General features: G+C 41.7%; 2 protein-coding genes across 6 annotated transcripts in view; both read right to left on the bottom strand.

The window, feature by feature from the left end:
* TTC28 (tetratricopeptide repeat domain 28) overlaps positions 1-3,504 on the bottom strand; it is a 169,806-nt gene extending 166,302 nt beyond the window's left edge. For both annotated transcript variants that reach the window (XM_026859546.1, XM_026859545.1), the window contains exon 1: positions 3,220-3,504. In XM_026859546.1, coding sequence (XP_026715347.1) covers positions 3,220-3,447 — 228 coding nt within the window. In that variant the 5' untranslated portion in view covers positions 3,448-3,504. The remainder of the gene's footprint in view (positions 1-3,219) is intronic.
* A 12,613-nt stretch (positions 3,505-16,117) lies between these two features.
* The window catches only part of CHEK2 (checkpoint kinase 2), a 34,582-nt gene continuing 30,438 nt past the window's right edge, over positions 16,118-20,261 (bottom strand). For 3 of the 4 annotated variants that reach the window (XM_026859814.1, XM_026859813.1, XM_026859816.1), the window contains 3 exons: positions 17,671-17,751; positions 16,986-17,077; positions 16,118-16,687 (listed from right to left, as the gene is read on the bottom strand). In XM_026859814.1, coding sequence (XP_026715615.1) covers positions 16,651-16,687; positions 16,986-17,077; positions 17,671-17,751 — 210 coding nt within the window. In that variant the 3' untranslated portion in view covers positions 16,118-16,650. Of the gene's footprint in view, positions 16,688-16,985; positions 17,078-17,670; positions 17,752-20,261 lie in introns of those variants that run through there. The other variant, XR_003399545.1, reaches the window with a different exon arrangement.

Raw genomic sequence — 20,261 nt, forward strand, 5'->3', positions numbered from 1 at the left:
ACTACTTGTACTCATATGATTGATTCCTCCACTCTGCTAAGAGCTTGGCGTCAAAGCCACGAGGTGGGGGCTCCAAGGCAGAAGGCAGCTCGCTGGCCCTGCGCTGGGGGAACGCTCCTGTTCCACTGGTCAGGCACGAGGGGCAAATCCACCTCAGAGCTCTGCCATCAGGGATGGACCAAGGTTCAAGTTCGGCTGGCAGTGGACCTGCAGGACGTTTATTGGCTGATGGCCACGGGAAAGGTTAAACAGATACAACCAGCCAACTCTGAGCTGGAACAGAAAGAAAAGTGGTGGAATCAGTACACAAGTCATCTAACAAAATGCCCCAGGACCAGCAAGGATCATGAACCACGTCTATACTGCTTTAAGGCACAAGTTTATAACAACAGCAGTTGTTATAACGTTTTTCACTTCAGGTCAAATATCATAACATCATTTAGGTTTTCCACTACTTTTTCTACCCATAAGGTCCAAAATGTCCTGTAAAAGTGACTCCTTACCTTCTTGTAAAAAAAAGAATAAACAAAAAAATAAAGCTTGCTCAAGGTCAGGTGGGCATTTAATAGCAGAACTAGAATTAAAACAGAGTTACTTCATGTTTTTAACTCAGTAATACAGTCTACCTGAAAAAAAGTCTCATTTTTCATTACTAAAAATGTTTTTTGTTGTTCTATTCCACATTCTATTCTATTCTATTAGTCTATTATTTCTGTATTTAACAGACTGATAATAATGCCTTCATTTAACACAGACAGCCTTTGAGCTAGTAAATCTTATATTCCATCTTATTTTCTATTTTGATCCACAAATCTATTCCAATGATTCATTTCAAAGGTTTTGTTATACTTCTGTGACTGGCATTTTGAAAGTATTCTTTTATGAAATCTTGTCATCTAAGTGAGCTCTATAGTAAATCCCTACCAGACTTCTTAGAAACGGAATACAAAACCAAGCAAAAGCACCCTTGCTTTTATACTTTCTAACTCCCTCCATTCAGACAACTGACCTGGAAATCTAGAGTTTAATGACAGTAACTCAATCCCCTTTTTTTAAACACAGTCCTTCCTACAAATCTATGCAAAATCTTTTATATTTAGTAATACAAGACAGAAGTTAATGGCAAAAAAACAAAAAAGGCAAACAAAAATTTAAAAACTTACAAGCTTATAAATCATCTCCCTGCCAAAGCAGGAGTTTCTCTCTAATATGGACTGATTCAAAGAGTAAATTGCAGACAGGCTTAGTAAAAATAACAGGGAGAACACATTAAAGCTCTTTAAGAAAGATTAAACAGCAGTATAAAAGTGAAAAGAAAAAGAAAGTACAAAAGTTAAGTGCGAATATAAAACAACAAATTAAAGTGCTGCAATTCAAGATGGCAACTCCCAAAAACAGGATTAAAAAGGGAAGGATCTCCCCTGCCCATGGTCTTCTTGTTGTGACTATGAGTGGACAGAGCTTTAGAAAACACTTTCAGCAACAACCTTCTAAAGCAGTTTTCTGGTCTCACTGAAGAGAGAAACTTCGAGTAAGAAAGTTTGTGTAAAATTGCAGTTCCTTGACTCCAGAGTTAAGATACTAAATTTTGACCGAGGCTTGGGTGGAGAAGAAAAGTCAGGCTCTTTTCTTTCAGAACGATGCATCAAATTAAAATACCTGCAGGATGTTCTCTCTCCTCGTGAGAGACCAAGAGAATTGCCGGAGGACGACGTGCCTACAGTCCAGGAGACTTAGCTGCGACAGCCTGCAAGGATTGAAGGCTGAGACAAAAGTGACCCTGTGCACACAGACTGTACTGATGCAGAGATACCAGCAACCTTTTGCCCTCAAATGCACTCAGACGTTGCAACCCCTTCACCCCTCCTGAGGTGAAAGCAGCAGACACATACCTCAGTTAGCAAGATGTCATCTCAGGAGCTGCAGGAACAGAAGTTTTCACAGCACTGAATCCTCAAACCATATACATGTATCTAGCAAAAATATCCCGTGTTCTCAGTGGAAGGAACACTATTTTATATATATTTTTTATGCAACAGCTTCCACTTGCCATATGGAAATATACTATGGAGGCCTGAAAAAACAGCGTGTCTACTTACTGCAGCACAGCAAATGAACTGATGGGGAGTTTGGCAATGTAACTGCTAAGCAGTTGGCCACTAGGCTAACACTCCTGGTTTTAGTTAATGAACTACTAAATATCCAGACAAGATACAGGCCATGACAGATGAACAAAGGGAGAGCAGGCAGCATTTTAAAGGTATGCAACACATGGAGCTTGTAACAAGCAGGGTTTGGATTTGTGCTTAGAGTAAGGGTAAAGTAATTATCAGTCTTAAGAAGCATATGACAAGGCTTTTCTAGAAGCTAATAACTGAAAAACAGAATACAAGATTTATAGTGATCTGCTTTGAAATAAAAAGAAACAACTTCAGTAGTCTGGAACGCAGCTGATGGAGAGCATCATGCTTGCGACCTGCCAAAATTTCTGAGGAGAGGAACCAGGGAGATGAACCCACTCTTAAACTGCATCTTTAGCCAAAGCGGCTGGTAAGACTGTGTGAGGGATTGACAGGAGAAATGGCATCTAGAGCAGCTGCTATTAGAATTGATTAGCATGTAAGGGCTGGCCCTGGGCTAGCCAAGGGGTGTCAGTCGCTGAAGCAATCAATTGCAGTTAGTGGGCAGGAACATGCAACCAACAGCATTTACCCTTTACAGACTGTCTCCTTGCACAGTCAGATCTCACTAAGAATGCTGATACACATTTCCTCAAATGTTTATCCAAAATATATTACACATAAACACTCTGAACACTGATTTGAAAGACCTTATTGTTCCATCACTAATAAGTATCTCCATGTTACCTCTCAAGAAGTTTTGCAACAAAACGCTCCTGGATGCTCCTGAACGCTGACTACGTTTAACACTGAGAGATGTCTGGTCTGCACAACCCAGAAACCGTGCTGGTTCAAAACAGTAATACAGCATCACACCCCCCTTGGGGAAAAGTATATTTACACAGAAAACAGTTTAATACCCAACAGGAAATTCAAGTCCGATAACTTTTAAACACAAAAGATATTATTATCTGGAGCTTCTAGCAAAACCAGACTTTAGTACAGAAATATATGCACTTGTTTACATTAGGTGTTCCATATGTGAATAACAATCCCAAAGGAGGTACTCCTTCCCCAGAGGACAAATGAACTTTCTTACCTTTGGCCATTTGGGATTTAGAAGTCGTGCTTTGATGGCATCATCCAGGGCCTTGTCATACTGCTGGATTTTCATGTAGGCTGCCGAACGATTACTGTAGAGAATGCAGTTCTGAGGATCAACTCCCAGAGCCTCATTGTACAACACGATTGCAGTATGAAAATCGCCATCATGGCAAGCCTGGTTGCTCTGGCGAACTTTCTCAACAAATTCAGCTTTGCTCAACATGGGACTGTCAGGACTTCTTCTTCCAAAAGATTTTGATCCAAAGAAAGAAATCTGGGGGGCAGGGGAGAGAAATCATATATTAGTGTTATGAAATGCTACTCATAAAAGGAAAAAAAATATTAGAAAATGTACAGCAGAAATTAAAGTCATCAGCATTATTGCAGAAGAAATTTTTAAGGATCTGATTCTGAATTCATAAAGTAAATTGTTTATCTACTGCCTTTTTTGGTGGTACAGAAGTAACAGAAAAGAGCCTTATAAAACATATCATTCCCTATGAAGGGTCTCCTAGACGACATATTACCTTCTTCAGGCATAAGACCAGTTGCAGTCTATTTTAGTATGTCCACTCCACATATTCACAAGCTTTCCCTCCTCAGCCACATTATTTGACTCTACAACACGAAGCATTGTGCCCAGGTAAGGAAGTTTATCTGAATGGGTGGCAGGTGTGGACATGAAGATGATGCCCAGACATTCAAAGCTGAATACATGGGTCACACAGAATCACAGACAGTGGAAGAATGTATAAATTCTCTTCAAACCAAAGAACTTGCACTGGTACATCTGCTCACAGACAGCTATATCCCACTACCTGAAGGCTGCAAACTGTTCATAACTGGGAAGGGAAGGATGAGCCTTTGGAACTGGGTATACTCACAGAGATTAGTGGGGCACACAGGTTTATTTTAGCAACAAAACAGTCATCACTGGCAGAGCCACCTTTCTGGATTGTCAACTTCAGGCAATAACAAAGAAAAACAGGTTTAAGCCTTCTAATTATAAAAATGGTTATTATTTAAAGTCAGCTGTAGAAAGTCCTAGTTGCATCATTATGGTACACCCTTTCTCCCCATTTAACTTCCGATGCTCCTTATTTTCCCCAGTCAGTCATCTGCAGTCACTAACTGCTTTTGTCAGGTATATAATACCCTACTCTATCCCAAAGGTCCTCAAAAACTCAGCAAGAGTATCTCAAGATCACAAGACAGTTGTGAACTCTGCAATAGTTGTATTCAGTGACAGAGAACGTGTACATATGGTAATATACAAAATACTTGGAAATATTCATTAAAGGTTTAGACTAATATATTTGAGATTGGTGTCATCCATTTTTTATCCCGCAGGCCGAAAAAGGTTAAGAATATCATATATTGTTACCACAACACAACAACTTCAGTGCTTAAATACATTGCCAGAGCAAGCTAAGGCATTTTTTTAGGTGGAAAGGGAAGCAAGCTGCAAACTGACATCCTGTCTCAAGCATCAAAATGGTCTATAGACTTTTGTTTTTTCTGAAGTCAAACAGCAACAATAGAAAGGCACCAAATTAGAAACTACTGATCTCTTCTTTTCCTTATGATTATACCCATTTTTTTCTGACAGGTGTTTGTCCTAACTGTTTCTAAACTTCTCTACTGAAGGAGACTGCATGTTTTTCACAGGCCATCTCATTACACTGCTTCATGTTTTTTATAATATTTTTCCTAATGTCACAGAATAATAGGAACCCAACTGGTTTGGGTTGGGAGGGACCTTAAAGCCCCTCCAGTCCCACCCCCTGCCCCGGGCAGGGCCACCTTCCCCAGCCCAGGTTGCCCAAAGCCCCGTCCAACCTGGCCTTGAACCCTTCCAGGGAGGGGGCAGCCACAGCTTCTCTGGGCAGCCTGTGCCAGGGCCTCACCCCCCCCACAGGGGAGAATTTCTGCCTCAGATCTCATCTAAATCTCCCCTCTGTCAGTTTAAAACCATCATCCCTCATCCTATCCCTACCCCCTGATCAAGAGTCCCTCCCCAGCCCCTCCTGGCCCAGCCTGGGTTTGTGCTGGGCATCGCCCCGACCCGTGGGCAGGACCTTGCCCTTGGCCTTGCTGAACTCCATGGGGTTTGCCCGTGCCCCCTCCCCAGCCTGCCCAGGCCCCTCGGGATGGCCCATCCCTCCCCTCCGCGTGTCCCCGCACACTCGGCTCGGTGTCGGGGGGAACTCGCTGAGGGTGCCTCCATCCCACTGTCCCTGTCCCCAGCAAAGACCTTACCCAGCGCCGGTCCCAGCCCGGCCCTGAGGAATGCCAGATCTCCTTTCCATCAGTAAATGTACTGCTTCTTGCCCTGTCTACAGGACAGCAAACAAAAAACTTTGTTCCTTTCATCTGTGTAGTTGCCCTTTATATAATACTCCTGCTAATATAAGCTAATATGTAGCCTGACAGTATTATTAACAGCACTATAAAAAGCAAATTTCTCCATCCTTGAAAATCCATTCTGTACTCAGTACATCTTTAAATGCGCTGGCATGCTGCTTTGCTACTTCAATCAAGTTTACAAACAACAACTTCATATATTCTCAAGCACTGACAGGAAAATTGCTCTACTTTGAGTAATAGCCCAAACATTAGGGCTGAACATGTTCCTTTATGCCAGCAGTGCGATAACTCACACATTTGCTTGTACTTGACCATAAACCTCATTGTGTGGTCTGTTTGCTGTGACCTAAGAAGTTGCAAGAACAGAATAGGGAGATTCAGCAGCAGGAGAGGAGTAGATGCTCAAACACAAAGACCAGGAAGCCCTGATGGGGTAATCGGTCACCAGAAGCCACAGACGGCTGGAGGCACTGTAGGGAAACGGGCTGGCAGTGCCTGCGTGCCAGGGACAGCGGGGGTAACTACCCAGGGATACCCTGAGTCTCGTGTACAGCTCATCTGCTGTAGGAAAACAAAAGAAGCCAAAGGAAACACCATTCTCCTCACATTTCCTTTCATCTTCACTTAATTTTTTCCTCCGTAGATTCAGCAGCTTCTTTAATTCCAGCAAGTCACATTTCTGCCTACTCCTGAAACCCACTCAAGTTAACAAACACACCACCAACGTTCTTCTCAGTGGGCAAACCTAAAAACTACTCTGTAATTTCTACAACCATTAAAGTCAGAGTAACTAACGAATTTTCACACTGTTCTAATTTCTACACTAGCCTTTGTTCCTGAAAATTACCAGAAGGGTTGTAAACTCGATTTTATACAGCTTAGAACCAATGCTTCAGAGTCACTACAGGCAAGAACATCCAATGCAGTCTTACAGAAAAGCTCATTGTATATAAGGACTGTGGAATATTTTATCCTGAGCAATATTCCCCTCAGAAAAAAAGTATAACCTTTACCTGGGGTCTAAAAGGAGTTCAAATACGTAAAAAATTTCTGAAAGGAGATGAGTTTCCATGCAATACTCAAGGAAACACATGGCTAACAGTCTAAAGAACTCTCATACATCATTTTTCAGGAGGATCTAAGGAAATGAACAAACATAAATTAAGAAAAGTATTAAAGGGCAACACAGGGTGAATGTCTGAGAGGGAACAACAGACTCAGTGCAAGGACTCCAGGGATACTGTTCATGATGCCTTGGTCAGGAGATCATCCTGACCCACAACCCTTGGAAACTGTGTTAGCAAGCAAGCAAACAACCCCACAAACACATGCTCAGCCCCATGCAATTTAAAACGCCACCCCTTTCAAAGCTGTCAGCTATCATCACAGCAGATGTTGCTCTAATCTATGCACATTTACAGGAACTTTTTTGAATCCTGCTATGTTCTTAGCTTCAATCAATAGCTTCCTGCTGCAATTCTGACAAAACCTGAGATTTTCATGAGCAAAATAAACTTCTGCAGTGCAAACTCAACTTAATTAAGTACAGGTATTTCAGGCACCCCAATTCAAATTTCTGGCACAGCTAATATGGATAATATTTCTATGATGCGCTTGACTGATCACCAGGACCAAGACAGTCCATCAGAAGGAACAGAACAGCACACTAAGAAAAAGTGGTATCTTCTCTTTTGACATCTTCCACAGGTAGAACTGAAGCAAGATTCTCTCCCTGGTCTCTAAACTATGTGATATTTTGTTTGTGCCATGATTACAGCATGAAGAAAAGTATTTGTTTTGTTCTCCTCATGAGACCTACATTGTCACTGGGACTTCCTCACAGGTGGCCATACCATACAGCATTCATTTATAAGTACGTTGGTCATGAAAAAATGTTTTTTCATAGTCATCATAGAAATTTTTGTCAGCTCTAAAGGTGAAAGGGCTCCACTGAGAATATCTGAACTCTGTAAGAACTGGTATTAAGACAGATAGGTGATATCATTGTAGCAGAGAACATGTTTAAAATTCTTAAAACCAGTAAAGCTACCTTAATTTAAATAACGAACTGCAACTATAACTTCCCTTAACAAAACTGGCTGCACTGACCACCAACTGACTTAATTCATTGTGATGTGTTAAATACATCCAATTCCCATCAACATTAAGAGTGAAATAGGCAGGGCACAAACTGGAATAAATTAATCAGATCAGTCACAAACATCACCAGATTAGAAAACATGAATCTCTCAGCAGAAAGCCCAAATATTTTCTTCAGGTTCCTCCTTTCTTACAGTGTCTAGAGCAGACTGCCAAGGAAACAATTTTGCTCCCAAAGCTTACTGTTCTGAACCACTGAGCTCAGCCTACCAGTAACAGTACACAAGAGATTCAGTGAAGGTGATCTCTAGTTTAAACACCGATCATGTTCCTACAACATCAGTTCTTCTGTTAACCAATGCCAAGTTCAAGGGTACAACATATCAAATAAACTACTGCCGTTCCTCAGATGTCTTTTTACAGGTGGCATCTGTCTCTCTCCCATTGTATTTCCCAGAGATTGGCCCGCATCAGGGACAACAAAAAATATCAAATGGTGTGTAGTTTCTTTTATCATATTCAGAGCAAATGACTGCAGCTTCCAGACACAGGAGTACCAGAACTAGTCACGAACTGATGTTATTTAGAAGATAAATACTTCAAAAAATGGATTCCACAACAGCTACGGCTGTAGCTGCCCCAGCTGGAGGCTCACCCCGCAGGGAAGGCTCAACCCCCCGAAGAGCCCAGCTGGGCTCGGCACCGCGGGAGCACCCGCCTGCCCCTCGCCTCCCCCGGGCCGCGGGAGCCGCTGGCTGGAAGCTGCCTTCAGAGTTACTAGGTAGAGAGGCCTCCGCGAGGGCACGTCTCATCAGCAACGGTCTCAGGGAGCACTGTAAGTGTAAAGAATGCCCAAGTCGAACAATAGCTGTCTTTTCTGTCCGTTTGTTACGCGTGAACAAATGAAAACACAAAGCTGTTAATGATCTTCCCAGAGTCATACTGTGAGTCTGCAAGGAGGAGAAGAATCCATGAGGAGACACCCTCTCACTCCAAATAAAGTGGGTTCTGCCTCTAATATCCCGTGAAGCTAAATAACCTCATGAAAAAAAGGAAACTGTTTTAAAGGAAACTATGACGGTAATTTCTGGAATATGTTATTATTTTATTCCTGCTATCATGAGAACTGCATAGGGCAGTAAAACATCATTAGGTGAAAGAAAGAACCACAGAACAGAACTGAGTCACTCTGGCACTCAAACCACAAATAAAAAAAAGATGATTATGATGGTACCCACACACAAAAGTACTCATTAAAAAGCCAGCCCGGCCTTCCAGTCACGACTGCTCTTCTCCTACTAATGTGGTGGAAGGTGATGGCAATGCACATACTGAGGCTGTCCAACTCTCTGTTAGAGAAGGTACTGTACAAATTAAACCAAGGCTAAGGAAGAAGCAGAAGTTCCTTAGCGCAGTGGAACAAAAAGGGTTCTAATGAAGCGCAGAAGAGGATCTAGCAGAGACAATTTAAGGTAGGAGCTCATGCATTTCTTAAAAAGATGACACAAGCTTCTCAGCATCAGTTCTCCAAGCCAGCACAGGGCACCTGAAACCAGCTCCTACTACAAAGGTCACATTAGACAGACACTCCCACAATACCCGCTTCAGACTAGACTCAGCAATTAATTCTCTTTGCTGGTGAAAAAGCCTCCTCTTCTTGCAGAAGGTACTCAACCTTACTGATCATTCAAGGTGAGTGTTAAAAACATACACAATTTTCTTCAGTTTTTTTCTTCTCCAGAACAAATGAACTCCCAACCCCCCAAAGCAAACAGTAAGTTGAGCACACAGAAAAACCTACATTAGAGAATATTTATCTTCCAAGATCAATCTTGCTAAAACTTAGTCCTCTATAGAGACAGAACATTTAGCAAATCGGAAGAGTAAGAACCCATACACACTGAAGGATGTGACTGTCTGAACAGCACATTGCTATCCAGAAAACAGTAGGGAGTAGATTCCCATCGAGTTCCAACACGATGAGTGAGAAGAAGTAACAGCAAATCCAAATTCTGCTCCGAGACAAGAGGACAAGGGAAACAATGTGGTAGAACAGCATGAAGGGAATGCTTGATCAAAGAACTAATCTTACACCTCAGAGCTTGTTTGTATGTAATCCATCTTGTTTAATTATATGCACTTCAAATAAATATGCCTCATATAGATGATGTCTTGGGTGGCAAGCTCATAATGAAGACACCTTTTTAAAAGAAATCTTTTATAACTTTGCAAAAAATACTTTAAGGGTTATATTAGTATTTTTATATTTTAAACTGCCTAAATAGCTCAACATAATCAATGAAGCATGAGAAAGAGGGAAAAATAAAAACAAAGAGGCAAGCAGAAAAATTTACCTTGCAAATGGATTGTGAAACAAAAGTGACAATTACTTATTCTAAAGACAGGTTTCCAAAATCAGCTTAAATCTGTAACCAAACTTCCCTTTCTATAAAAACATCTATACGACATCTCATATTTTAATCTGTAAAATGGCTTTATGTTTTTTTCACTCCATATTCTGGGGTATTATTGTTTGTCTGTAATAGAAGCTGTCTTCAACAAGAGTCCAAGAACAGATAAAGAATATGAAGTTTCTCCCCATAAGCTCCGTGCTCCTAGCAGCTATAGCACTTCAGCTCCTCTGTGCTACGCTTCTGCACAGACATGAAACCTTGCCAAGCCACATGCAACCTTCACCCAATCAGGACAGAATTTTAACAGAAATCGTGTGGAAAGAAATTAAAGACCACTGAAACTGAAAGTTTAAACCGCCGCAGGATGTGCACAACAGCTATCCAGGCTCCTAGATTCTTCTAAGCTGGATTTTGTGTTCACAAATTGTCATGAAATATTACTGGGAGTACATCTCCACAGACACAAGGAACACTTCCTCAAATCTCAGCAACATAATCTATACACGCCAAGAACGGGACATCCGTAAAGGGGGCACTGGCTCCGGGGGCTGCTGGCCCCAACACGCCTCTGCGGTTCTGCTGCCTCGATGGAAACCGCCACCACCACCCAACGGGCACCTGCTGACGGTACCTCCCATCTACCTGAAACAAGGCGAAGGAAATCCTACAAACTTCTGATGCTTCCGTCACGTTCAGTGTCCTGCGGTTTTTGAAGTCTAGCATCTATTGTGTGTTAATGATCAGGGTATCTACTCTGATATCTGCTTTACTCTGGAGTACTTTTGCAAGTGTCAGTAAACATTATTCTAACAGACAGGGTTTTAATTTCCTCTGGTAAATCTGCATTACGGGAAAAAAAAAAAATCAAACAAAACCACCACCAAGATAGATTTTCCCAAAGTAATAGGTAAAATAAAAGTCAAATTTCCATATTTGAAAAAAAAAAAAATTCTAGAAGGGATTTTTAGACAGTCATGAAAATCTATTTTTAGATCATAAAAAAGCTGTAACTTATCTAAAGGCATAAATAAATCAAAAGGAATAAATACCTTGAACATAAAATCACAACTGACAGCTCTATTCTATTAAAAGAACAACCACATGTTAGTAAATCTCCTAGTGGAATATATGTCTAGGCTTCTGGAGCATATTGTTCTGCCAATATTTTACTACTTTGTTTTTTCATTGCAATTAAAGACAAAAATATTTTACATACAAACTTATCAATAGGAAGGAAACTGATCTTTTTTTTTTTTTTTTTTTTTTTAAACTGGAGCTTATACAAAATTTCCTAAAGAAAATATGTCTTTTCTAAAAATGAGAAGCAACTCTGAGCTTCCAGTTCTGAGCTTGGAGAGATCTGCAATTGGAACATCAGTTAGATCCACCTAATTTGAGCTATGCTACATGTTGCAAAAAACTGTAATAACAACTATGCAATCCATAACTAAATTTAAACAGTACTTTTTGGTTCATACCTAATTTTAAAAAGTACAGGTTATGCAAACCAAATACGCCCTCACACTTTTCAAAACACTTCAGTTAAGAAACAAAATTATATTTTAAAGTAAATACTTCAAAACCAAGGAAGAACTAAACTGTGCAAATGCTATTTTTAAATACCAACCTGATTTTACTGCAAACATGCTACAAAATACTTTTTGGGTCATGTATGTAATGCAGTATTTTCATATACCTAGTGCCAAATGGAATATTTACAATAATTGAAAAGCTACGAGCAATACGCATCGAGTTATTGCAAATTCTTTATTCCCACTTTCCTCAAATTGGTGCAGAGCTCTTCTCAGTCCTTCCTTAAGCAGCATCTCAAGTCATGGCGTCATACCAAGTTGTGATGAATAAGGAGACAGCCAAAAGACACCAGGATTATCTTTCTACATGTAACTTTTTACAGCAGCTCTTCAGTCACGCCTAAGTCAGTCTATGCTATTGTTGCTCTCCCTCTCCTGATTTTCTGATTATTATTGGCTACACTGCATCTGAAATCAAACTGGAGCTCACTGAGACTTGGTGACTGAGTCCATGCAGTCCCCGATGCTTCCAGACCACACTGCACTAAAAGATAATGAAAAGTATGGTCCTTTTTATAAGGCGAGCAGTCTGTCAACACAGGGTTATTTTATCTTCCAGTACATATACTACTGATTATATAGAATTAAATCCTTCTTTGTGAACTTCTGAGAAAACTGGAAACAGGTTAATGTTTCAGAGCTTCAGTTACTTGTAGGGCTTGCTAAGGGATTTTCCCCAGCACACAACTGGTCCGGCACGTCCAGGGTAAAGGATGGGTTTTACCTTATTCTAAAGGATTAACCACCATAGCTGGAGACAATTTATCTAAACCAAAGTGGTATCCTGCAGCCTCTCTCTCAGGTGTCTGCTGGTGTTTCTTGCTCACAGGCAACGTACCAAAGTTGCGCTGGCAAGGACATTACAAGAGAGAAGCCAGGGCGCTGCAGGAGCGTGGGCGTCACTCACAAATTTCTGGGCAAATTTGCCTAATGAATCCAAGACACTGGCAACACATTTGTCTTCCTCATTTTCTGACTGTGGCATACAGCCTTCTGGGCTTCTCAGAGATCTAACCCAAACTGCTCTGTGCAGGACACAGATGAGCTACTGAAACTGTACACCAGTGAAGCAAGGGGTAGCCAAACACAAACCTGACTGCCCAGAGCACAGGAGAATATGGGGTATATTCTGGGAAATACACAGCAGATGACACTCGGTGTCAGTAAATGCAAAGTGATTGGAGAAAAAAAAAATCCTTAATCGTTATCACAATAACTGGCCCCAAACACACCCTTACCCCTCACAAAAGACATTTTAGAGCCCTTGGAGAAATTCTCCTGGAAACACTGTCTCTGTACTCATCAACAAAGAGACAAGAATGAGAATCTTTGGGAAAGGAGGAACAGGAAACAATTATGCCATTCTAAAAACCTACAATAGGAAGTGCATTTTAAATATCACATTCAGTTTTGTTCCCACTACCACCACACAAGCACATAAAGATACACAAGTAGAAAAGGTAAGAGATGGGTAACAGATAACCAGATATGGATCAATCTCCATATCCAAAGAGAGACTAAGATAGACTGTGAAAGTTAGAATATAATTGAATGCAGTAAGTCAAAGGTCTATAAAAATTGAGAAAAGCACAAGGAAGGTAAAGAGAACAATTATTCACCATTTCCCAGAAAGAGAGGGGCATCAAACAGGCAGAAAATAAAAGAAAACCAACTGAAGTAACCTTACACATGCAGCATAGTTAAAATGCAGAATTATCCCAGGTGTTACAAATTACAATAGTAATAATGGATTAAAAATAATAATTAAAAACATGAAAGAAATTCCAAGTCTATTGAACATGAAATTACACATATATCTTGAATGCCCAGTAAATTCTAACTGGATTCTGAAATACTGTAAGGAATAGTTAAAAAAACTGAAATAAAGAACAATGCTTTCATCATAATTTAACAGCAAATGAAAGCAAACACAACATACCCCTCAGTTCTTCAGATTTTAATTTTTAAACAGAGACAAAATTCTGCCTATGGCTAGGACCCACAGTAACAGACGTGTTACAGATGCCTAAAACAGACCCAACCTCATACAGCACTGACAGTCGGTTAGTTGGAAGTTAGAAGAACTGTACGTAATATATATTGTATAACATTATATATATATATATATATATATATATATAAAAAAAATAGATTATTTACTTTTGTGTATTCAGAATGCTTCCACTGTAAGAGCAGCTGGAAGTCAGCACACACTTACCAAAACTTTAGCACAGCAATGCCAAACGTACAGGCCACGGGCCACGTGGGCCTTGCACGATGCATTTATGTGGCCTGAAAAACAGACTCAGACTGAATGGGGGACACCTCGCTTTTCCCTTTTTCTCAGAAAAACAAAAATCTAGCTTTATTGGTCTCAGAGATAACCTTCAAAAGTAAATTAACGAATGCAAATTCAAGTTTGTGTCTGAGCATGCTGAAAGCCTGAAGCAAACTCAAAAGTTCAAGTTTTCCAGGTCCCTGCTAATCCCATTAGAGTGCCCTTATAGCTGTGGAACAGTCCCTCAGCACTGACACAAAGTATGTTACTGTCAATCGTTTCAAAGGAAGAATATGAAAGTCAAAATTCTTAAAGGATGGGAGAAACAGAGAACAGAAGAAAACATAGTAGAGAAGTAGAAAGTAATACAAAAATGGAGATGAAGAATGAGAAATTAAAGCAGAAAGGAGTTCATTTTCTCATTAAGAGATAGTTAGTATGACACTGAGACATAGAAAAGAAATAAAAGTTGACCTCCTAAGTCTAAAGAGCCATTTGCTCCCACTGCCATCCAACAGAACATTAAAAAAAAAAAAAATCTAGCATAAGCTAAAGGGAGCACAAAATCCTGAATTTAGTTACTATGAACAATAATTAAATTCTAAATTATTAGAGAGGAATCTGACCTCTTCCTCCAAACCATCAGTTCGCCACAGGCAGACACAGCAGGGTACAGTGAGAGCCAGCTCTGAGCAGGGAAGTCACTTGAGGACGACCCGTCGGGGCAGGAGGTGTGCGCACTCCCTGGATTTCGTCGCCCGCAGCAAAGCGCTGGGTGCTGCAGTAGAGGCTGCCTGCTCCGAGGGGCCCTGTGCCGCCCGGGAGTGCTGCCACCATCGCCCCGTCCCCGACACACGGGGCAAGTTCTTCACCTGCAACCTCTCCCTACAACACCCCATCTCGCGTGACCTGCCCAGCAGGGATGGGAGCAACTGGTACCCAAGCAAGGGGAAATAGGCAACGGACAAGGAAGAGGTGTTTGACCTCGGTCAGGGGGGGAATAGTGGGAAACAGTGAGGCAGACAGAAAACAAGACTTGGCCAGTGTTCAGCAGAAACGTACACACAGACTGATGCTGTTGCAGCAGGATTTCACCTCTTGAAAACTACCGGGCGCGGCTGGGGTCGGCCTTCCCCTCCGGCCGGCAGCTGCGGAGCCCCGGCCCCAGGGAAGCCCTGCCGAGGCTGTCGGCCCCCCCGCGGAAGGGAACGGGCAAGCAGGCGACGCTGAAGGCTCCAGTGCTGTGAAGAATACACGAAAAAGAAACAAAAATTTACCGCCTAAGTGAAAATCGGATGCCACTTTACCTTACGGAATTTAATAGCACCTCTCAAACTTAGACCTCTTCCATGAAAGAGGCTGGAGCTTCAGAAAGCTTTCTGCGGTAAAATGGTGAGCACACAGCCACCAGCCCACGGGCCGGCTTCAAGGGAGTGAGATCAAAGGAAGATCTCATTGGAAAGCAGGTCTCAGTCAGGACCCAGGGAAAGCATCCAAGCAAAGCAGTTAAAAAAAATAACAATAGTGGGATGTAAAAAAGACAGAAGAATAAATTATAGAAGTCATCTGTTTCTATCTAAAGACCAATTACAGCCAATTCACAGTCTAAGTAGTGCCTAGTGAATTATCTGCTCATCTGTGATGATGCAGGTCTGGTTAAAATCCCTGGTAACCAAAGCCCAAAGGTCTTGGATTTTGCAGCGACACCAGATCACACACCCAGCCCAAACACACCGCATCCTTTACCAGTCTTTTATCTAGCAAAGGGCAGCTGAGTGTTCCTGTTGAGTCCAGATGAACTGCAGGAGGTACCAGAACTCTGAAGATGGGCCACTCCATCGCAGCCTGCGCTAGAGGGAAGGGCGGTAGAGGATGGATGTGTGTTTCTTGTTCTGCCACCCCCTGCACTGGCAGTGGATTTGAACCAGGGATAACCTCTTCACCCAGTGGCCCATGGATGTTCCTACATCCAGTTCATTAATAAGACATGAATGTACAACAGTTGCCATTTTATCATTAAAGTGGTTAATATCAAATAGCTCAAACCACACAAGATGCCAGCAATAGGGACATGATGAGAAATGAATACCTTAATTCTCACTTGACATTGGCTTATTTTTTAATGCATTAGGCTTTATTCTTTCCAAATCAATTCGCAGTAAATGCATTTAACCAGAATATGCATGTTTTAGAACACAGTTAATAAATTGCTCCCTCTTAGTCAATAATGAAAATAATATCCTTTAGTAAGAGGCACACAGTCCAAAATTTTCACTTAACAGACAAGCAAATTAAAAATTGTTTATCTCGGTTCAATTCCTGGTTCTTCTTGAGCAGGAACTTCCTTACATCACTTGTTACTGGGTTTCCTCTTAGTCATCCTAAGGGAAGTAAATACAGTACACACTTTTCAAGAAGAGACTTGTTAGAAACTACATGCAGATGGGAGCTTCTGCTTTGAAAGCCTATCGGCCACTTCACAGATCACAACACTGCTGAGCCTGCCAGCCCAGTATTTAGTATTTAAGCTTTACCTGAAGTCCAGAGCACCTCAAGCTCCATCAGTAATTTTACATCAGAACTGAATATTGTGTCCTCAGAAGTCTGTGTGCAGCGTTTGTGTCAGGTAATATACTATGTCTGAGGCAAAAGCTCAGCAAACTAGTACTCCTTTTTCATCTGTGAGGACTAAGAATTATTTCCATGCCTAAGCTAGAAAGTGGAACAGAAGAAACAGAGTGTAGGTGGTGATGAAGCTAGCCTAAAAAATTTATTAAATTAATTAATGAGTTTTTCTGATACTCTCCTTAAGTCAGACAGCTGGATGAAATGGAATATGGCTATTTGTGTAGATTCTCATGCATACACAGCAGTCCCTTCAGTCTTACAAAGTTATTTTTATTTAGCATTTTCAACAGTTATTCCATTATTAAGTTTTTTCTAAAATAAAAATTCTGCTTTCCATAAAAAGCTATAATTAACAAAAGTCACTTTCTCTCTTTCTTTTCACCTCATTTTCTGAAATGATGTAGAAGGAATAGCACGCTTAGAAGAGCCAGATTCTTCCTCATTTTCATGGAGACGCTTCCTTGTTGTAGTTGGCTAAAAGAAAAGATACAGCAGGATGGCTACATGAAATCAGGTAAGACAGAGCCTAACTGTTCTGCTTGCTACAGAATACAGATGTTGGATAAAATCTCCTTTCTGTGACCAAAAAAGCAGCATGACTAACAAATGTTTCTCTACCAAGATTTATCTAATTATATTTGATCCTTCTCGTATAAGACACTGCCCCCAGCTTCATCTTTCACTACTGTTTAAAATTCTCTCAATTGGCATCTGGTAATGAATGTCACAATACCATTCTAAACTTTCACAGACAGGAGAATTTTTCTTTGAATACTAAGCATTCATGACTTGGATCCATCAAAACATACATGTCCAACCATTTAGTTTTAAATATATGAATAACCATTTAAAGCCTAGGAGACTGTTACTATACATTTAAACAAAGCATCCTGCCAAAGTCCATTGCTTCTATTCAGAAAGCAGGTAGGCAGCAGACTGCTACACACACCCAAACTGCATGTTCCTCTAAGTTCTCAAAACAAATTGGTTTTCTTACTATGAATTACTTCAAAATCTAGTTTCTCTATGCATCAAGTATTATTCTTAAAATAATCTGTCTCACATACCATTTTTGATGTTTGTGGTGGATTCATATTGGCACGTGTCTGATCAAGTACGTGTTGAAATGTATTCTTCATATCCTCGTCCTGTGGAAAAAAAGCAGTAACTCTAGGTAGTATATGGAATATTAAAGGGAAAAGCCTACATTTTTGCCAATTAAATGGATGAGCAATTAAAGAATGAAGGAGAAAAAGAGGTTCCCCCACTTCTGCCCAAATAAACACCTTCCTAATATGGCTTCACCAAGGGCAAGTTTTGCCTGACCAGCCTAGTGGCCTTCTATGATGGAGTGACTGCATCAGTGGACAAGAGCCACAGATGTCATCTGCCTGGACTTCTGTAAGGCCTCTGACACAGTCCCCACTACATCCTTCTCTTTAAATTGGTGAGAGATGGATGGACTGTTTAGTGGATGAGGAATTGGCTGGATGGTCTCATCCAGAGCGTCACGGTCAACACCTCAATGTCCACATGGAGATCAGTGGCAAGTGGTGTCCCTCAGGGCTCCAAACTGGGACCAGTGCTCTTTACTGTCCTCAGTGACAGGGACAGTGGGATGGAGGCACCCTCAGCAAGTGTGCAGATGACATCGAGCTGCGTGGTGTGGCCAACAGGCTGAAGGAAGGGATGCGTCATCCAGAGGGGCCTGCACAAGCTCAAGAAGTGGGCCTGGCCCGTGTGAGGTTCAACAAGGCCAAGGGCAAGGTCCTGCCCATGGGCCAGGGCACTCCCAAACACAAACCCAGGCTGGGCAAGGAGGGGATGGAGAGGGACTCTCGATCAGGGGGTGTAGGGATAGGATGAGGGGTGATGGTTTTAAACTGACAGAGGGGAGATTTAGATGAGATCTGAGGCAGAAATTCTTCCCTGTGAGAGGGGGGAGGCCCTGGGACAGGTTGCCCAGAGAAGCTGTGGCTGCCCCCTCCCTGGAGGGGTTCAAGGCCAGGTTGGACGGAGCTTTGGGCAACCTGGGCTGGTGGGAGGTGGCGGCACTGGATGGGCTTTATGGTCTCTTCCAACCCAAAACCAATTCCATGATTCTAATATGCTCCACAGCAGAATGTTGAGCAGGTGGCTTATGTACAGTGCTGGTAAGAAAAAATACTTCTATTTCATTCTACAAAGAAGGAGTTTTCCCTCAGTAACTACTCAGTACTGCTCAAGCTAGAACTGAACTTGCACTATCAGTCAACAATGTACAACAACATTCAGAGAACAGAACATACAGGGTAGGAGCTTGTGCAGGTAATTCATTATCAGAAGAGGCCTCATCAGGACCAGAGTTATCCACTCTTGAAAAACAAGTTTTTTCCTTATAGTCTTACATTCTGTTCTCATAATGACTTCCCTTTCTAACTGTATTTTTTCATTTCCACTAGCTCAGCTTCATCAGTATCCCACATTTGGGTAGTTTTCATTCCACCCCTGCCAAGCAAGCCTGTTGTACATAGTAGATAGAGAAGAACCAGCTAAAACAGCCATACCCTAAAAACCCAACAAACAAACAAACAAAAACCCCCACACACTGAACTTTTAAGCAAATCATTATCTTAGAAACATCCCAGAGTTATCCTTCACATAAGTAAGTCCACAGAACATATTAAAGGTTGTAAATGAAAACATTTGGAAAGCAAATATTCAGAATTTGGGAAGCATTTCACTGAAGTTTCCCTTCTGAAAACCCAAATGATTATGAGCATATGTTAGACTATTCACACAGAAGTTGACCAGGCAGGACACTCCACCCGAGGCAGTAAGCCAGAAGCTGCCATGGGCGGAGGGGGAGTGCCAGGGGACACACTGCAGAGCAGCACTGCAGAGCAGGCGAGTCCCCGGTCCCCAGCGGTCCCCAGCGCGTGTGCACAGGCTGGGCTGCAGCCGCAGTAAGAGGACGGAAGGACAGCACAGGGGACGGGAGGGCAGCAGAGATTCTTTGTTAAGAGAAGCTACTCTAGCAGAGCGTCAGGCATGTTTCAAGAGAAAAAGCTGGCATGTAACCTCACTGTGGTTCAGCTGCCAGGGAGCAGGGTGCTCCTGGCACAGGCTGGGCAACCGCAGGATTGGGCAGTCTGCGTTAACAAGGCCTTCGGACAACACAGCATACTCCCAGTTTTCAAAAGACAATCTCTTTTGGGAATTTTATTAGAATGGGTTGCTGGAAACCCTAAATCAGACTTCCATACCCAAAATCAGGTCTTTAAACCTCTCCCAGGACTAAATGCAGTATGCTGCTCACAGCAGTTTAATACAGATCGTTTCCTTTGGCTGAGATGTGAACAGTGAGTGCGTGTTCACCAAACAAACAACTGATCTCGAACCAAACCCAGACATTCATGCTAAACAACTGACTGAAGCTAACATGTTGTGCAATTTTCTTCCTTTATCACAGCAAAAATTGGGAAACTCAAAAGAGAATCAAATTGAACATTTGCTGCTAGAGACAGTTAGAAATAAGGATCATTTAGCTCCTAAGGATTTCAAACGCTTATCTGTGATTGCTGGGTGCAGGCAGAGAGGGGGGGGTTCTTTTTCTAAACTATGGAGTATACTACAGTATCTCCTTTTGTGGATTAAATACGTTCTTAAGCACTACAAA

This window comes from Athene cunicularia (genome assembly GCF_003259725.1).
Source record: "Athene cunicularia isolate RWA chromosome 15 unlocalized genomic scaffold, athCun1 chr15_part1, whole genome shotgun sequence".
Taxonomy (NCBI): domain Eukaryota; kingdom Metazoa; phylum Chordata; class Aves; order Strigiformes; family Strigidae; genus Athene; species Athene cunicularia.